Below are 18968 nucleotides of genomic sequence, written 5' to 3'. Positions count from 1 at the left end.
CAGGGAGACCACATTTGCACTACCATGCCTAAGAACTCTGCCCAAGTCTCTTTAAAATCCTTTACATTTTATATTTACATCTATGATCTATATTTAGGTTTTTTTCATCAAGTGTGAAGTTTAGGTCAGGATTTTTCGACTACTGATGTTCAATTGATCCTGATCCATTTGTTGAAAAGTCTATCCTTCCTCCATCAAATTGCTTGTGTCTAAAACCAGTCAGAAGTATTTGCAAGGGTCTATCTCTTAGTTTTCTGCTCTGTTCCAGCAATCTATGCATATGTCTCTCTACCAGGACCAACTTTTCTTGATTGTTATAGCTATAGCCTAAGTCTTAAATCAGGTGTTGTAATTAGTCATGAAAAGATTTGTACATGAAAGTGACGTGTTCTGACTTTTATTTTAAAGATTTTTATTTATTTGAGAGAGAGTGCATGAGCTGAAGGAGAGGCAGGGAGAGACAGAAAAGCAGGCTTCCCTGCTGAGCGGGGAGCCTGATGTAGGACTTGATCCCAGGACCCCAGAATCATGACCTGAGCCAAAGGCAGATACTCAATCATCTGAGACACCCAGGCACCGCTGACTTACATTTTACTTTATTTGTTTGTTTATTTATTTTCTGACTTACACTTTAAAAGGTCACGCTATGATAGTGAGAGTATGCTGTCCCAGGCAAGGGACACTAAGCATGGACCAATGGTGCTCAGACTAGAGAGACAGCAGGGAGAAGTCGGAAAAATTAGTCAGAATCTGACTATATTATAAAAATAGAGAACACAAAATGTCTTACTGGATTCATGTGTGGTGTGAGGTAAGAGAAGGGTCAGATAGGACCTCAAGGTTCTTGACCTGAGCCAATGGACAGAACTATCATCAACTGAAGTATCACAATGGGGCCAGTTTTACAAGGGAAGGTCAGTTCATTTTTTAATATGTTAGGTGTAAGGGGCCTAGCAGACATTGGAGCAGAGACATGAAGCAGACTGTGCACACAATAAGCCCAAGGCTAGGGAAAAAGTCTTTTTGCCCTGGAGATAAAACTTCAGAAGCTGCCAGCACATTTAAAGTCATGACACTAAATGAGATGGCCAATGGAAAGGGCAAAATGCTGGGCTGGAGGGCACTCCCACCCTGAGGACAGAAGGGAGACAGAGAGCAGACCACGGAGGCAAGAGGAAAACCAGGAGAGAAGAGCACTGGTAGCGACATGCAAACAGCATCTCTGAGAGGGGAACGTCTGGTCACGAAGTGCAGGTAAGTCAAGCAGAGGAGAGCTGTGAACAGACCAGCAGCATCACTGGAGACCTCAGCAGGAACAGTGTTGGTAAATTGTTTTAAGAGAACAGTGAAGACAAATTGAAGACAACAGGCTCAAAAACCTTCTCAGAGGATTTTACTGTCCAGGGAGCAGAAAGCAAGGAGCCCCAGGAAGGGGAAGTAAAGAGAGGCTGTGTGTGAGTGTGTTTTAGGACAGCAGCAATAGAACATGCTTGAACACCAGGAGAACCACCCAGTGGGGTGAGGGGAGGAGGAGCTTGTTTATACAGAAGAGCAGCAGGGAAGGGGCTGCTCCCTGCAGCAGAAGGGGCTGTGGGCAGGCAGGGTCACTGGCTGTTGGCAGATTATACAGGAAACCCCAGCCTCTGACTCTCCACGTCCTTCTCCTTACTTCCCAGGAGCCCTGTTGGTATCACTCTTACGCATTCCACACTCTGGGGCTATGCCATCATCTGAGCTGTCCCAGTAATATCTCACCAGTTTCTACGTTGTTAAATCTCTGGGACAGAATCCAAGCAAACAGCTATGAACCAAGAAAGGATCATGTCATGACAAAACCAGTAGGTATCACTGGTGTGGAAAGAGAAAAAAAAAGAGAGAGAGAGAGTACAGAGGATGTGTCTGTGTCCCTCCATCAGAAGCTCTCCTCCTCCACCCACGAGCACTATATGCCAGGATATGGAGCAGTGAGTAAGACGGACAGGGGCCCGGCTTTCTGGTGGGGACGGCTGCAAGCCAGCAAACAAGGAACAGAGTGAAGTATTAACAGAGAAGCAAATCAGTATGATGGGACTGAAGATTCCCAGTCCCGGGAAAACATACTGACATGTGACCTCACGAGTGCAGTGATCAAGGGAATATACATCACACAGAGGGGGAACAATTACAAAGGTTTATGGCAGAAACTAGCCTGACTTGTCTGAGAAACAGAGAGGGCCTGAGCGAGGGGTGGAGGGCAGGGGGATATAGTATTACTAGCTGAGGTAGGGGCCAGATCAGGCAGATCTTATTAAACCAGGACACAGAGATGGGATTTTTATTATCAATGCAACAGAAAGCCATTGAAAAGAATTAAGCAGAGAAATGGCAATCTGTTTCCACAAGACAAAGTTTTTCAGTTTTGGTTTTCTTCTAGAAGTTACATTCTCTAATACAATAACATACACTCCCCAAACTGAAAACCCAAAGCAACCACCAATTTGGTGGAACCAGTGAAATCCTGGAGACTGGGTGAGGATGTGCTCTGAGGAACACAGGACAAGGAAGAGTCTGGCAGATACTGTAAGCAACGATTGTACGACAACAGAAGGGAAGGATCAAGAAGGGAGAGACCTTATTGGGGGGGGAGGGGGAGGCCAACACCAAGAATCCCGAGCCCGCAACATTAAGTGGAATGGTGACACGGGTAGACAAGGTAGGGCAGGGGATGACCTACAGTCCCCAGGATAAGGACCCGCAAAGGGGCAGGCAGGGATTAGCTGAACCCATGCAGGGATTTTATCAGAGCAGTAACCTCATCAGATTTCCATTCAGAACAAGTCCTCCCAGGACACTTAAGAAGCCTTTCCAAAACAACATTTAACTCTTCAGGCATGCCTAACATATATGTAAACAACCTCTTCCTTAAACAAAAAGACACTGATTCTTAAGACCATCCAGGTGCTACTGGTGTGAGAAAAAGAGTCCTTGAAGCCTTCACCAAGACCTTCTACTTATAGAAACCTCCTGTGAGAAACTAACCAGCTAGTACCTTCACCTTCTAAAAGGCAACATAGTAAAATGACAATAGATGGGGGAGGGGCACATTTTTGCCCCTTGACCTCCCAAGAGTTATCTTATTGTTCAAATATTACCATTCCCAACTTCCCTTTGCTTTCTCTCTGGTTCCTGCAATGATCTCCAGACATGGGGTGGAAATCCCAAAGTAAGTAATAGTAACTAGGTACTAAATGGATGGCTCCTGTCTTCTAAAGCTCTCCTAGTTATCTCAGGTCTCTTGCCCTCGTTATGGAGTTAGCTGAATAAGATGGGCTGCAGAGTCCTGCAACCTAGACTTAAATCCTGGTTTTGTCCTTAATGGCCGTGGACTGGAACAAGTCACTGACTTCCCCAGCCACATTTCTCTTACCTTTAAGAAGAAGAATACCACCACCAACCTGGGAGGATCATTCTGAAGATTAAAAGTACAAATGTGAAGGAGGACTTTGTGCACAAAAAGCATTCAGCATACTATCTAGCACATACTCCATGCCAATCAACGTACAAGGAGAGTCCCCTGCTATTACTTTTACCATTAGCCTACTGGGGATCTCTCCTGAGGGAGGAAGTGAACGTGACATTTAGTTAACACTTTCTGAAGATGGAAAGAGGAGAAAGCAAGCTGGGTATATTTTGGGTCCTGGCTAATTTTTAACACAGCTGTGCAAAACTCAGGGAACATCCTGCCCATGATAAGCAAGAGCACGCACTACAAGAAACAGGTGGAAAATAATACACTCTAGTTTTCACTGCCAAAGAGCAACAGCCTGCCACCCCTAGAAAGCCAGTACAAAAGACCCTTGACTGAGCCTGGGCCGTTCATGCCACCTCCTTCTCTCACATCCACTCAGCATCCTGCTCCTTCCCAGCAGCAATGCTGGGTCACTGCAATCCTTCTGGACATGGGGACCTCAGGAATCTGAGTAGAGAAACAAGTCTGTGCATGCAAGAACATGACTTACACTGTCATCCACGAGATGTCAGCTCCCACTAACCACAGATCACTTACCAACAGGCTGCTCAGACCAAATTCTACTCACCCAGAGTGAACTGAGTTCCACATCTTCAATTCAGTTTCCTGGTCCCCACATAGGACTTAGTCTAAGACACCAGCAGTCAGTTAGTAAATATGCACACGCAACAGGTGTTCCCAAGAAAACCAAGTTGAAGGGTAACAAGGAAAAGCAGCACAGAAGGGTAGTGAGCCACTGAGATTTACATCCTTATTATTCTGCTATCTCAGGCCACTTTCCTGAGTGCTCCAAACTGGCTAGCGCTGGTAATTTTACAATAAACAAGGTGTTACTTGGTACAGGTGCATTTTTAAGAAAATGTATATGCTACAGGAGAAAAAAAAAGTTTCCGTACATTGCCCCTGAGAAAAATACACACCCAAATAATTCAGGAAAAGAGAAATCACCTAAGTTTCTCAGTTATTAAAACAAAACCCTGGGGAAAGTCAAGTCCACCTCCGTGTAAGCCCTGGTTGTGGCCACCAGTAGTATAATTACCTTGGACACTTTGGAAGTGAAAGGCATGTAACTTTTCACCTAGCAGTCACACTTACAAAGATTTACCTAAGGAGACAATCACAGGTGGCAAACTGAACAATGAGAGAGGATTTGGTTACATTTATGATGACACATCTACATAACAAGGAAGATGTTAAGCCTCAATAACCATGATTTACCGGAAACAGACTGGTGCCCTCCACATATAGGGTAATAAGGACAGATTATAAAACAGCATGCAGAGTATTTTCTCATTTATGTAAAACAAATCCATGTGCATAAAGCTATCAGGGGATAATGTGCATCAAGACATTCACGGTGGTCACTTCAGGCAGTGGAACTCTGGTCAGTTTTGATTTTTCCCTTTTTTCTCATGTATTCTTGTCCCCCAAAACTATAAAGTTATATTATTAAAAGTGTCAGAAAAAGATGATACTCATCATGCACAGCACATATTCCTCAAAAATTGTATTTCAAGGGAATATTTGCATTTTGAAACTTTTTTGCTTTTAACATTGTAATTGGTATGTGTTCCTACTAAATAAATATGAAACCTTCCACACAATATTTTAATATATAAGAAAGCTTCATCTTAATCAAAATTTGTATATACTTTTCCAAGTGTTTTCACAATATTCTAATGTTCACAAACTTGATACAGGAGACAGAATATTCCCCACTTAAGAATGAAGAAAAAGATTTAGAAAATTTCCCTGAGTCATCTCAAAATAGGTCTAAGATGAGACCTAGTTTTCTGAACTCCCCTCCAACACTTCTCCTCAAACGTCTCGTGGGGGACCTGGGTTGCTTAAACTCCGTTATATTAAAAGGTACCCATTGCAGGGCACCTGGGTGGCTCATTCTGTAAAGCATTCAACTTTTGATTTCCACTCAGGTCAGGATCTCAGGGTCATGGGATGGGAACCACCACCACCACCCCTCACTGGGCTCTGTGCTCAGCAGAATCTGCTTATCCCTCTCCCTCTGTTTCTCTCACAGCTTGTGCACACATGTGCATGTGCGTGCTCTCTCTCAAATAAATAAATAAAATCTTAAAAAATAATAGGAAGCCATTACTTGTGTTCTATGGATCTGGAGGGGTTTTGGAATGACAGACAGCTGCATTCAGTAGAAACGAGCATTATTTACTCCTCAATTTAGCCATGCTGCCCTGTATAATCTATTCTCGCTTTCTTTGGAATTTCCATCCATCTTAAACAAAAAGCAAAAGTTTACCTCAAGTGTTGTTTTTTGTTAAGTTTTTACTGTTCAAAACAAAGTAGCTCACAAGCACTCCTGAAACCTCTTCTCAAAAGTAGCAAGAAGTTACCAAGGGAAAAAAATTGCAGGAATATAAAAGAGGCCTTGCCCACAGGCTCACATTCCCCAAGTAGCCTTGTGGCTCTGCCACTTGTTGCCAAGGACCCCTTTACATTTTCCTCATATGGATTTCATATTTTCTAAGTTTTATTCACCAAACTATATAAGTGAAATAGTAACATTCCCATTTTATATTAATCAAAGACGTATTTGCAACCACATCTCTTTAGGAGTATCAGATTCAGAATATTATCAAACTTCCTTGAAAAAACTCAAAGGCATTTAGGATTTTAACCCTAAATATGTCACCCTATATCAGGGTAAAGATAAACTGTCCTCTTTCAGAATTAAGAGCATGAGTTTCAAGCACCCACACACTCTTCCTGAGTCCAGGGGAACTGAGTCTCCCAGAATTGGAACCACTGTTTTCTGCAAAGCAGGCAGCCATGTTCAAGGAAAATAAGAAAAAGTAAGTCCCTCTATCAAAACTACTAGCGTTTGTAAAGTAGTGTTTACTAGCGTTTGTAAAGTAGAACGCTATTAAAGAATATCCACAATACAGATACACAGCATCAGAATCCCAGGATGACCATAAAATGTTCTACAAAAAACAAGTTCTCATTTTCTTCCTGCAAAGGAGGGAGCAACCTGACACAAAAGCATTCTCTTCTACCACATTTTTTAAGGAAGATACCAATTTCATAAATTAAACATCTATTGACAAGAATTGAAAGCAAGTTAATATAACTTCATCAATCTAAGATGTGTTCTTCTCACCTCCCACAGCTCTTAAAAACTGAATGCACACTTCTGCCCAAATCACAGAGAGAGAAAAGAAAACCGTATTTTTTCTCCCAGGCCCAAATGCCTACATTTTCCTTTCAAATAACTGTTCTTCAAAGTTCTATAATCATTAGCCCTGCTAATAATCACCTAAGACAAAACCCAACTTCACAAATATAAATTAAAAAACTAGAACTCAGGACTGAAAAACAAAAACCTCATCCAAAATTTACAGGCAACAAAGCTCATAATGCTGCATGTCAACATTAGATAGTAACTAAACACCTGCAGTACTTAGCTTGCCATTAATAATGAGCCAGCCTGCCCTCTCAGGTGTCTACCTTCCACTTGAACAACAAACCAGTTTTCTAAGGCCATTATTTCAAGAGCTAGAGCTTGTTGCACAACTTAGAAACTTCACCTGTCTCTTAACTAGAAGGATATAATTTTTATAATCCTTTCTCATTTCAACATCACTTGCCTGATTTACACCTTTACCTAAAATCTCCTATTAACACTCAGCTACATAGGATACTACAGAAAACAAGCCACCAGCCTACCCTGCCCCAAATTAGAAAACAGAAGTTTATATTTACCCATGCATAGTCCATATGTCTGGTAGTGTGTTATGTGGTATAAAAATTTTAATTTTTATAACAATCCTGTCAAGTAAACACTATTAACATCCTCTCATTTTATCTTCAAACAAGGTATCTGAGGCATAGAGTGTAGGTAGTACACAAATACCCTCTTCCATCACAGTATATTTTCTCAACATCAATACGAACATGCATATAAATGTATGATATTCTTATAGGAGAAAATACTCAGCCATGAACAGTCTTGTTGTCCATACGAATGGGTAAATTCATAGTAGAAAGAAACCCATAATGTAGTAGAAGAGCCCATAATGATTCAAAGTTCAATTTAGAAGAGGGAAGCCCTCCATTCCAAAAGAAAAAAGACAAATCTTTCAAACTTAGGTAAATTAGGGAAAGCAGAACATTCTTTAGTTAACATACAAAGGCTTCATGAAATCCTGCAGTTTTTAAAATGATGGAAGAAAGGGGCAAGGCAGGAAGGAAGATACAGATCTCTTGGACTCCGTTCTCTGTCTCTAAAGAAGGTATGAGATAAACAGCATTGGCCAAACAAAGTAATGCAAATAAGAGGGATCCAGAAGAATGACACCTGGCAGAGTGTCCTACAGAAGCTGATGGGATGTGTGTTTAAGATGCAGGAAGCCATAGGCAGGGATCCTAGGAGGGGGTATCACCCTGGAAATGCCCAGCATCCTGCCAGTGGGTCCAAAAACTTCAAAATGTCAGTCACCTTGCTCTTCTACCTTAATCAAGATCCCACTCTGTGCACCTGGGTTGTCCTTTCCATCCCGCCACTGGGGACTTCAGGTGCTCTTTACAGAGCTGAGGCCTGAGGCCTCACACTGCCCTCCAGAGTCTGATCCCAACTGAGTTAGATGCAGCAGACCCAAGCACCGCACTCTCTCCTGTCCTATACCTGCTTCTTCCAATGGAAGGTTTTGGGAACAGAAATCATGTGTCTTCCTCTTGGGTTGTAGTCTACTGAGGGAGACATACCCAATGGAGTACATAAGATATGGAACTTACTGATCAAAAGAAAGGGCATGACTCCTAGAAGGCTGAATACACAGCCTTCTGTGCCCCAAACTCAAATCACAGGAGGCTACCACAGGGAGCATCTCACCAAGTACCAATTAGAAAAGGAAACAGAACTACTATAAACTTTTTACTTATTTCACTATAGTTTTAGTTATCTCACTACGTTATCAAACATGAGTGACAAACTCATTTCACCTATTATCTAACAGATTCTCCTGAAGCTACTTTCATACAGAATACTGAAAACAATACAATAAAGGAATTGGTTGTCAGCTAATTTATCCAACAGCTTGTTCACATCTCTTACAATTTTACTCACAAAAATTCTTGTGCAATTCCCTCTTTCCTGCCTCATAAGAATGAAAAGTGGTTTAAAATTTAGCAATTTTCTCTTTATTATCTCCTTCTGAGAAATTTGCCCTTAAAAGTTATGCAAAATACATTTTTAGGACAGTGATTCTCTACTAGGAGTGATTTTTGGCCACTTGGCAATATCTGGAGACATTCTGGCTGTCACAATTGGGAAGTGAGTGGTGACATCTGGTGGGGAAAAGGCCAGGCAAGCTGCCTGTACAACACAATGTACAAAACAAAACCCACAAAGAAAGGAAAAAGAAAAAATAGTTCACAAAAATATCCTTTTATTTTTTTCATAAATGCTGTTCTTTTTTACAGATAGAAACAAAGAAAGCACACGCTGAGTCTTAAAGTTCTAGAATTACACATACGGAGAGAGAGGGAGAAGGAACTGGTTGAACGTAGACCTTTGGCATCAACTAGCCCTGATATTACCAGGCAGGGTTGCTAACTCCACCCTCTCTAATGCCGGTGGCTCAGAAGGGACAGATCAGGTGTGCCTCCTTACTATAAACCATTCCTAAATCAGAACACTATTTTATCTTCTGGCACACCACCAAATGACAACTTAGGAGTAAAATATCTCATTTAACATCAGCTTCAACTTTTAAATAAAAGAGTTAAAAAATCAATCAATAAATTCTCTACAAAAGTCCTTGATGTACATTTTTATTCAGCTAAGACAGGCCTCTATTTTCATTTCTCCTTCAACTATGTAAAAAAAATTCCCATCACTAAACATTCTTATTTGTCTGGGAGGTGGGTAAGTGCTACATTCAGATTTCTCATTCACACTCAGTGATAAAACAAATCCAGAGGTAGCGAAGAAAAGCCCCTTAGGATGTGCTGCAAAAATTATATCCTAATGCAAAGAATCTTATCAAGGAATGTGTTCCTTTAAGTGAAGCAAAGTGGTTTTACAACTCCCAAAGGTAGGGTCCAGCGCCGCCCGGCAGCCTCAGGACCTATATTCCGCCTTCCTCGGAGCTTCACACCCGCGGCGGCGCTGATTTCCCGGCCTCCTGAGTCCGCGCTGTAAAGTCCTCACTGGATGCTGTTAACAATCACGGCGCTCCTTCCAGACAGGGCGCGCGTCGAAGTTGGGGTGGGCCTGTGGACCACACCCCGACCTCTGAATTCAGGGTTTTCTCAGGTAGGATCCCCCCCATTCAGAGGGTGGTCTCCCCCGCAGTAACGGAAGTGGGCCTATCCCCGGCTTCCAGGGAGCCCCCTTATGCAAATTCGGAAAGGGATCTTTCAAAATCCTTCCGCAGCTCCGGACGCGGCTGTGCTTCCCACCAAGTGCCCGGTGCCGCCGTCCTGCACGCCCGGAGGTGCGGGCCCGTCGCGGGCGGCTACCAGGCTCGCCCAGTCGCCCCCGCTCCCGAGCGTGCAGCACAGCGCGCAAAGCTGGGTGCGTGCACCGGCCGGTGTGCGTGCAGGGGCGCCCCGGGGCCGGAGGCGCACGTACACACACACCCAGGAACGCTCTCGGGCACAGAGCTGGGTGCAGGGGCGCTCCTAGGACTGGAGGCGCACCTACGCACACACCAGGAAGGCTCTCGGGGGCAGAGCCGGGGGCGCACGCACCGGGAAGCACATCCCACCCTGCGCGCACCTCAGCCCCACCGCGCTGTGAACGACAGACAGCTCACGTTTCTCCAACTCACCTCCTCCAAAAACTTGGTCAAATCGTACACCTTGTGGTGCAGGATCAACCAGGTGCTCTTGCTGTGGTTGTGCTTCTGGATCTCTTCCAGGGTGTAGTACTTGACGGTCTGGTCCGACTGCTCGGCCATTTCGGAAAGCGGCGGGCCTCAGGCCGTGCAGACAGCAGCCGAGCCGGGCGGAGCTGAGCGCTTCTCAGCGAGCTCGACCCGGGACATTCCCCGCGCCCCAGCCCCGAGCGGACAGCAGGGCGGCCCGCGCCACGGAGGGGGCGGTGGCTCACGGCCCCCGGTGACTGGACAGAACCCGTGTCAGTCAGGGGGCCCGCCCTCGGCCGACAGCCTCCGCCAATCTCGGCGCGCCCCCGCCCAGCGCGCGGGTGCCGACTGGCTGCAAGAAGTGCCCTTCAGGGGCGGGGCGGGAGCGCGGAGGGCGTGGCGAGCCGGGGGAGGGGGCAGGGGCGGGGCGGGGGCGGGGCTTCCCTCGCGTCTGCGCAGAAGGCTGGGGCGGCGGAGTGGCCGGCCGAGGAGGCTCCTTCGCGGTGATTTGGCAGTCAGGTCAGACTCGCCAGCCCGGAATGTCACTGCGTAAGTTACTGTGCCACGAGTCTGTTAATATCAAACTGTTAACGTGACGGGACAGCCCTGCTTCAGAGAAACAGTGTGCCTTCAGGGAAAAGGCCCAGGGAAGGTACTGGTTCTGTACAAAGCAGAAGCCTAAGGACTCCTAACGCTCTGCGGACACTGCCCGGCGAATACTGTCTCGTCTCCGCAGTGTGATGTTGACATAAATCCTAAAGACCAACAGCACTTGGGCTCCGAACAGCAACTGCTCAGCGAGCACTCAGGAAGACTTGCAAATGTTTGAGGAAAAAAGAGGGAAATCCCAGCACATTATCCAGTCACCTGTTAAGGCCCTTTTCAGCAATGGTAGTGAATGCCAGAAGGACCTACACAACAGGGTACAGGGAAGGCCATCCTAGAGACTCCACACAGCTCCCCCACATCAGGAGCCTCCGTAAAGGTTCGTTCCCCCCACCTGACCTCCTCCATAGGAATGCATGCCCATGGGGAGGAAAGATTTTCCCAAGCATTCCAACAGCCCTTACATATGATTGGATACACTGCTTTTCAAATACCGAAACAAACAAACAAAAAAAAACAAAAAACAAAACAAAAAAAAAAAAAAACAAATACGGAAACAGCCTTGCATCTCTAAGTACAGCCCACCTGTTTATTGCTAAATTATATTTTGTTAGACTTTTATGGGGAATACTTGTGTGCAGTTTTCTTTCATGCATGGTATTTGCTGGCTTCATAGAATGAGTTGGAAAGTATTCCCTTTTTTCTATTTTTCTGGAAGAGATTGTATAGAATTGGTTTTATTCTCTAGAAGTAGAACTGGTAGACTTCTCCAGTGAAACCATATGGGCTTGCACATTTCTTTTTCAGGTTTTAAACCGTGAAATTTAATTTCCATGACACTATCAAATTACTGGTTTCACATTGGCTGAGTCGCGGTGCTATATACTTTTGGAGGAATTTATCCATTTCATCTAAATTGTCAAATCTATGTGTGATGTCATTCATATTACTCCTTTATTATCCTTTTGATGTTTGCAGGGTTTATAATGATATCCTCAGTTTAATTCCTGATACTAATAATTTGTGACTTCTCTCATTTTTTTGTTGTCAGCCTTGCTGGAGGTTTCTCAGTTTTACTGATCTTTTCAAAAAGCCAACTTTCCAACTCTTTGATTTTCTCTTTTTTTTTTTTTTCAATTTCATTAATTTCTGTGTAATTTTTGTATAAGTTCCTTCTGTGTGCTTTACATTTATTTTTTTCTTTTTTTCTAGTTGCTCTAGGCAGGACTTTAAATTACTGATTTGATTCTCTTTTCAAATGTTTATGTTTAGTGTTATAATTTCCCCATACATTTTAAAAATAGTAAACCAGATTATACTTCTTCCCTAAACAGTTCTCAACTGCTGAATCTTCTCATGACTTCTAGCAGTTGAGCAATGAGTCTCTCGAGGTCATGGGTACGGTACATCTATAACCACATCAATACCATTCTAGATTTCAGTCCCAGTTCCAACTCCAGATGTGGTTAAAAACAAAACTTTGGCACTAGTGACCTGAATCTCACCCCTGGTTTAATGACTTATCAGATGCGTAACTATGAACTAGTCAATTACCTGTTCTAGGCCACTACTTATAAAATGCTTAGCACAAGGTGTGGAACAGAGACAGCATTCAATAGATTTTAGTTAGTGCAGTTATTATTATTCACCAAGGCCTCCTTGTTCTAAAACACAGAAATGAGGAAACATCCTATCTGGTAGGTGCTCTAAGGCAATCTGTGGTAAATCTAAGCAAATTTGGAAACAAACCTACAAATTAAAGAACACAAATATTTACAAACTCCTCCTGACCTCCCCTCCAACAAAGACATTTTTATAAACATTTAGAAAACCCAACTACACTCCTAAAATTCGTCAGGTAAAAATATATTGTAAAAACTGCTCAGTTTCTTTTCCACTATAAGGCAAAAGTAAGCAAACATAATTATATTTTTTATTCATTTTCTAATTCTATCATTCGTGCACAAGATGTATTTGGACAGCCTTTTCCTGCCCATTGATAGTTATATTTGCCATAGTATGGGTATAACCACAGAGAACTGGCTCCCTCAAACAAATGGGCACTTCTACAAAGATGGGACTCTCAATTCAAATATCTACACAGATAATTTGCATTATATCCAGGTCTTTTAAATACTATATTAGCATAGGTCAACTTTTTCCTTCAAAAAAATCTTAATCTATCATCTATATAGCCTACTTGGTTGATCTGTCAATAATTTCCTATTAGCAATAATTTCCAAGATTTTCTAAATGTTTTACATATTTATTCATCTTCAAATAAAGCATGTTTGGCTTGAGGTTATTTTTATCCATGTATAACACCAAACGTCAGTTGAGAATCTCTGGTCAATGGACTGCAGAAGCAGAAATGAGTAGAGAACAATGGGTACACTCTGACCACAAAGCTCACACAAAGTCTTAAAGTTCATTGCTAAGGTAGGGCAGTTTTCCTCACTAACTTCAAACAATGACAAATTAATTATATATCTTTTTGTAAATATATCCTGATGCACATTTTCCTTATATGTCCATCTTTAGGAACAGGTAAATAAGGAGAATGTTTGATAGTAGGACATGGCTGCAATATTTAATTTATTTTTTAAAAACTCTTTTTGTCTCCAGCACAATAGAACAAGATCAAACTAGTATATATAAAGAAAAGTCTAGCTATCCTAATTAACTTTGTAAGGCATTCCAGACAGTTCTATGAAATAGCTGCTGGTGTACTTCCCAAGTCAGAAGCTTGGAGATCATCCAAGTCATCCTCAAAATTGATTCCATCACCAAGTCCCAGAGATTTTTCCTCTTAAGTATCTAACAAGCACTGTCCTCGTTTATCCCTAGTACCGTTCTGCTACATCTGCTTTCACAATTACCTCCCTACTTGTCCCCCGTAACAAGTGGTTCTTCTGGTCTTCAAGTCCTTGGGTCCCTCTTCCATACAAGAATGAACCTAAGACTTCCCAATGTCTCCCAATAACTACAGTTCCAATCTCAACAGAGCATCTGAGATCATTCAAAATCTGCTGCTCTCCAGCTTGTCATTCCCACCTCAAACCTGCAGCCTGGCAACAGTGAGCTATTTTTAGATCTCTGGAGGCACAGCATCCTTTCCTCACTTCCATGCCCTATTCAAGTGCCCTTCTCTGCCAGAGTTCTCTCCTCACTCTTTTCTCCCTTTTATTTTTCTTGATTTAGGACTCAGGACTGTTTTTGACTCAACAACACTGGAGGAGGGATGTGCTGATCACATTCTTCCCTTCCCACAAATGCCCACTCAGTATTCCTTGACTCTCTGATCACCTCTATCACACAGCCAACTAAGTCATGAGTCTATATGTCTGCCCTCACTGGGCCAAGAGCTCCTAAAGGGCAGAGACAGTTGGTCACAGCTGTCTTCGGCACAGTGCCTAGCACTCAGTGTGTGCTCAGTAAATGTTTTTGAACAAATAAGGGTATAGATGTGATCTAGAATATGGTGCGTAAATACGTGGAAGTATCATAATTTTCCTATAACTGTACCAAAAAATGTGGATTAATTTATCTGTCACTAGTAAGAGTACTAGCCAAGTTTTCTAACTTTTCCCAAGACATCTTCTAAAGATAAAAATGTTTTCTTTCTTTCCCAGCTTAGGAAACAGAAAGAGAGGCTAAATGCAGCAGCAACATGAAAATAGTTTAAAATGAACAATGTGCACACCTAGGACCAATCCAGATGCTCCACACATTCACGTAAGTGTACATGTGAATGATGAAGAGGGCATTGGAGTTCTTGCAAGCTGGAAACCCCATGTCAAGAATAGTTACCTACCTGAATAAAAATAATCACTTAGGACCTCAAAGGTTGATGCTGGAAAATAGTGAATATTATTAGTCTCTTGATATCCTCCTTTCTGATTCTCCTACTGATTACTGATATCACTCGCCACCACAATACCACCACCCTATTCTCCTCCTTGGCACTCTGGCTCTCTGGCCGAAGTATGAAGAAACAGTTCTCTTTAGCTTTCTTACAACAGGGCCAGAGTATTCAAATGAACTTTGCTAAGGAAGCAAAAAATGACTTTCCTCCACATACAATGATCCTAGAGCCTAACAGACTCTATTCATTTTTAATAAATGAAGCAGTAACATCAACTGAATCAGTTCATCAGATTTCTTAATTCTTCTTAAGTGACTGTGAGGCACCAACCCAGTGAGAACCCTTTTTAGGGACACATCATGCTGAGTCCCAGGCTTCCTCTGCATGTTTGAGAACAGTTGATTACACTCTGCCCACAGATCCAATCTTAAACATCCAACTGTTCAAATTCCAGGTCAAGGTGCATGCTGAACACAGCCCCAACCCCCACCTGGGGCTTATCATCATAGTTCTAGCTTCCTTAATAAAGATTTGACTCTTCCCCAGGTAATCTTTACCTCCTAACCACAAAATATGGCCTAATCTTTGTGTGTCCAGACAGTTTAAACATGATTTAACACAATGCAACAACCTTAATCTTCATGAAAGAAATACAGTCAAACCGGTGGGTGGAATCTTTGAGAGGATTCTTTCCCATCTTGAATGCCTGTGAATGAGATAAAGAGAAACAAACATAAGTAACTCATACCTGGTAAATTGAATAAGCCTGCTCACAAACTTGTCATCAAAATGTATCCTATTGGTAAAGTTTTTCCCTGGGTAAAAATTTTGAGTGGCCCTATAACATCTTGTATTTTTTTTATTAACTAAAAATAATGATGTAACGCTTCATATGAGTGGATGCACAAACATGTTTTGAAGAAGAATGATAACAAATGAGCACCAATAAACCTTTCACTCGACTTAGGGTGTGGGGTCCTCCTACATCCCAACCTTCTGCCAACCAAAATTAATCAGTTATTATCCTGAATCGTGCTTATAAATTTATCCTTGCTTATAAAAAACGTTCTGCACATATAAAAATATCATTTTTATATTCATCTGTTTCAGCTCAACAATTCATTCAGCTTTTCTTGGGGAACTATTGAGCTGTATAAAAAAGAACTTATACAAGTATGTAGCTTTCTAGGACTTTCTTCTGAACAAGAATGTTCTTTGCAGCATTCTTTATAATAATCCCAAACTGGCAGCAATCTAATTGTCCATTTAACCTCAGAAAAGATAAAGTGAAGTATATATACACAATAGAACACTACCCAGTAATGAAAATGAGTAAGATACTACTACCCTCACAATATGGATCTAATGGACATAACACAATAGAAGCTAGACACAAAAGAATTCATGTTGTATGCTTCCATTGATACAAATTTTCAAAAAAGCAATATCATGTTAGCAGCCAAGACAGTGATTACCATTGGAGGAAGTAAGTGGTTGGGAGAGGGCATGAAGAGAAATGTTGGAGATCCCCATAATTTCCTACTTTTAGATCTGACTGGTGGGTAAACAAGGATGGTCCTTTTCAAAAAACCACAAAACTGCATAGAATTCATTCACATTTTAATAGATCTATGCTGTTCCATAAGGCAACATTTCACTTTAATGGAATAAAACTGGACATTTAGTACTTGGGTGATTTGATGATGTGAGCACAATTGAAAACTTCAAATATCTTTAATTCTGCCTTGTTAAAACTGTTGAAGCCAAAAACCAAAAGTTCAATACCAGAGGTATTAAGAACACAAAGTACTGACAGATGTGCTTTTCAGAATGCAAAACGCTAGACTACCAGTGTTTAAATAGATAAGCTATTGAATATATGCATTTATAAGATTCAAACTGAATCTACATTTTTGACCTTGTCTTCATGCAATTTTTTTCCCTATGTGTGTATATACCAGGTAAGATAAAGAGCTTTTCTGTAAATCTTAAAAGGTTTGCTTTCATAATTCCAGTGATTGCTGACATATAACCAGACTAAAAGTTTAGGACAGGGCGCCTGGGTGGCTCAGTCGGTTAGGAAGGAACTCTTGATTTGGGCTCAGGTCTTGATTTGGTCCCCACCTTAGGCTCCACATTCAGTGGGAAGTTGGCTTCCCCTTTTCTGGGACTTGGGCTGGTGGGAGCCCTGCCCACTCTCACAAATAAATCTTTATTTTTTTTTTAATTTTTTTATTTATTTATGATAGTCACACAGAGAGAGAAAGAGAGGCAGAGACATAGGCAGAGGGAGAAGCAGGCTCCATGCACCGGGAGCCCGACATGGGATTCGATCCCGGGTCTCCAGGATCACGCCCTGGGCCAAAGGCAGGCGCCAAACCACTGCGCCACCCAGGGATCCCTACAAATAAATCTTTATAGAAATAAGACAAAAAGTTTATTTGTTGGTATGCTTGTTTCAGAAGATTGTATTTTGTTCACTTTATATTGCAAAGTGTGTCACAGGAGGCTCAATTTGCTCATCAATCCTGTGATAATTAATCACTCACCATAATCTCCCAGGTGACCAAACAAGTATTTAGCACTTTCCAACCGAGTCAGGAAGACACCAGAAAGTACTCCCCTTTACCAAAGTTTATCATGCAAATACAAAGTAATCACTCTGATGGATCCAACGTTAAGTTAAACACAATAAAAAATCTCATCCTTTCACAATATAGCTTTTCGAACCTGGTAAAATGAGGTTGAAAATGGCTCTTCATAATAAAAATAATAAAGATACTACAAATATAATATTTATTATTTTATTTAAATAATAAAATATCCTGGCGCTCCACTACGAGGTTGCTTCTATCTGCAGGAATTTATGTTGGAGTCTTCTATTCTTCCTACACTCACTCGCTCGGTTTTAAATACCGTCCATTGCATGCAAGATCCTCTTCACTGTCCAGGATGGACGTGTCTGAAACCGCACCCCTCCAGACCTGCGTCCCCAAACGTACCCCTCCCACGGCCTCCCCTCTCAGTTCCTGGAACCCCTGTCCTCCCAAGTCCTCAGCGCAAACACCTCGGAATTACACTTGCTCGTCTGAGACCTCCTGTCCATCCGTGTCCCAAACGTGTTAGATTTAACTTTAAAGTGTCACAGCCCAAGCCCCCCCGCGCAGCCCTGCCCTGATCACCCCATCCGTCCATCCTCAGCACAGCGACCCAGGTGCCCCGCCCCCCCCCCCCCCCCGCCCGCCGCACCTGCACGGCGTGGGGCTGGCGCTGTGCATCCTGCTTCCCCGCTCGGGGCTCCAGGACAGCCCGCCGGCCACCGTCCTGCCTCGGCCCCTGGACGCCTCCCCGCCTGCCCGGTGTAGCCACCCGCGCCCTCGTGTCTTCTCGAGGCCTGCTGACCTCTCCCAACCCCCCTTGGCTCTCCGCCCCACTCTATGGTTCTCTGTGCACCCACCGCCAGCCCCCCCTCAGGTGCTGCTCTTTTATCCCGTCTTCTGTCCCTCAGTCACCATGTAAGATGCAAGGTCCGCGAGCACAGGGAGCACCGTTTGCTTCGTGGTCCCTCACCGACTCCTGGAAAACCTCCAGGATCACAGCAGGCGCTTCCTAAATACCTGTCCCAGGAGGGAGAGGTGCCCAGGGGCGCTGGCACCCGGCTGCGGTGCCAAAGCACGGCGGAACCTTCCAGTCCGGGACGGTTCGGTTGCCACGGGCCTTTCAGGGACGCAAAGGGCGCGCTTGTCTCTGTGGGCCCGGAAAATCGGCGCGTCCGCTCCCTCTAGGCGGCCAGGCGTCGCGTGCGGCCCGGCGGGCCCCAGGCCCAGCGCCTCTGTGAGGGAGCTGCAGCTACCGTCGGCACGTGCCCCGCCAGCGGCGTTGGCGGGAAGAGCTGGGCGCGCAGGGCATGGCGGGAGCGCGCACGTGCCGCACGCACGCAGGGAGCAGGGCCAAGAGCAGCAAGGACGGCGCAGAGGCGGCGGCCGAGGAGCGTGGGCAGGCCAGGAGAGCGCGGGTGGCGCGCAGGGCACGCCGGGAGCCCAGAGCACAGCGGCTGCGGCCGGGCGGCAGGCATGCTGGGAGAGGGTCGCGTGGCGCACCTGGGGCATGCTGGCGGCAGCGCGTGGCTCATGCGGCGTGCGGA

General features: G+C 43.8%; 1 protein-coding gene and 2 long non-coding RNA genes across 6 annotated transcripts in view; 1 reads left to right on the top strand and 2 right to left on the bottom strand.

Annotated features, from left to right (window-relative positions):
* Positions 1-10592, bottom strand: part of CYB5A (cytochrome b5 type A) — a 37310-nt gene extending 26718 nt beyond the window's left edge. Inside the window, exon 1 of one of the 4 annotated variants that reach the window (XR_013370113.1) lies at positions 10318-10592. Coding sequence is in view for 3 of the 4 variants with exons in the window: in XM_077880751.1 (XP_077736877.1) it covers positions 10318-10446 (129 nt within the window). In the remaining variant the exon portion in view is untranslated. The remainder of the gene's footprint in view (positions 1-10317) is intronic. The other 3 variants (XM_077880751.1, XM_077880664.1, XM_077880882.1) reach the window with 3 other exon arrangements.
* A 202-nt stretch (positions 10593-10794) lies between these two features.
* Positions 10795-15099, top strand: LOC144303147 (uncharacterized). The gene is made up of 2 exons (XR_013370183.1): positions 10795-11338; positions 14592-15099. It is a non-coding gene; the product is annotated as an uncharacterized LOC144303147 (long non-coding RNA).
* On the bottom strand, positions 10814-18680 carry LOC144303171 (uncharacterized). Its single transcript, XR_013370243.1, has 3 exons — positions 18442-18680; positions 15456-15530; positions 10814-14812 (listed from the first exon to the last, which is right to left on the bottom strand). It is a non-coding gene; the product is annotated as an uncharacterized LOC144303171 (long non-coding RNA).
* Between the last annotated feature and the right edge of the window lie 288 nt (positions 18681-18968).

This window comes from Canis aureus, chromosome 1 (assembly GCF_053574225.1).
Source record: "Canis aureus isolate CA01 chromosome 1, VMU_Caureus_v.1.0, whole genome shotgun sequence".
NCBI lineage: Eukaryota > Metazoa > Chordata > Mammalia > Carnivora > Canidae > Canis > Canis aureus.
The sequence above is the reverse complement of the archived record's forward strand: the minus strand, read 5'-3'. Positions and strand labels throughout refer to the sequence as shown.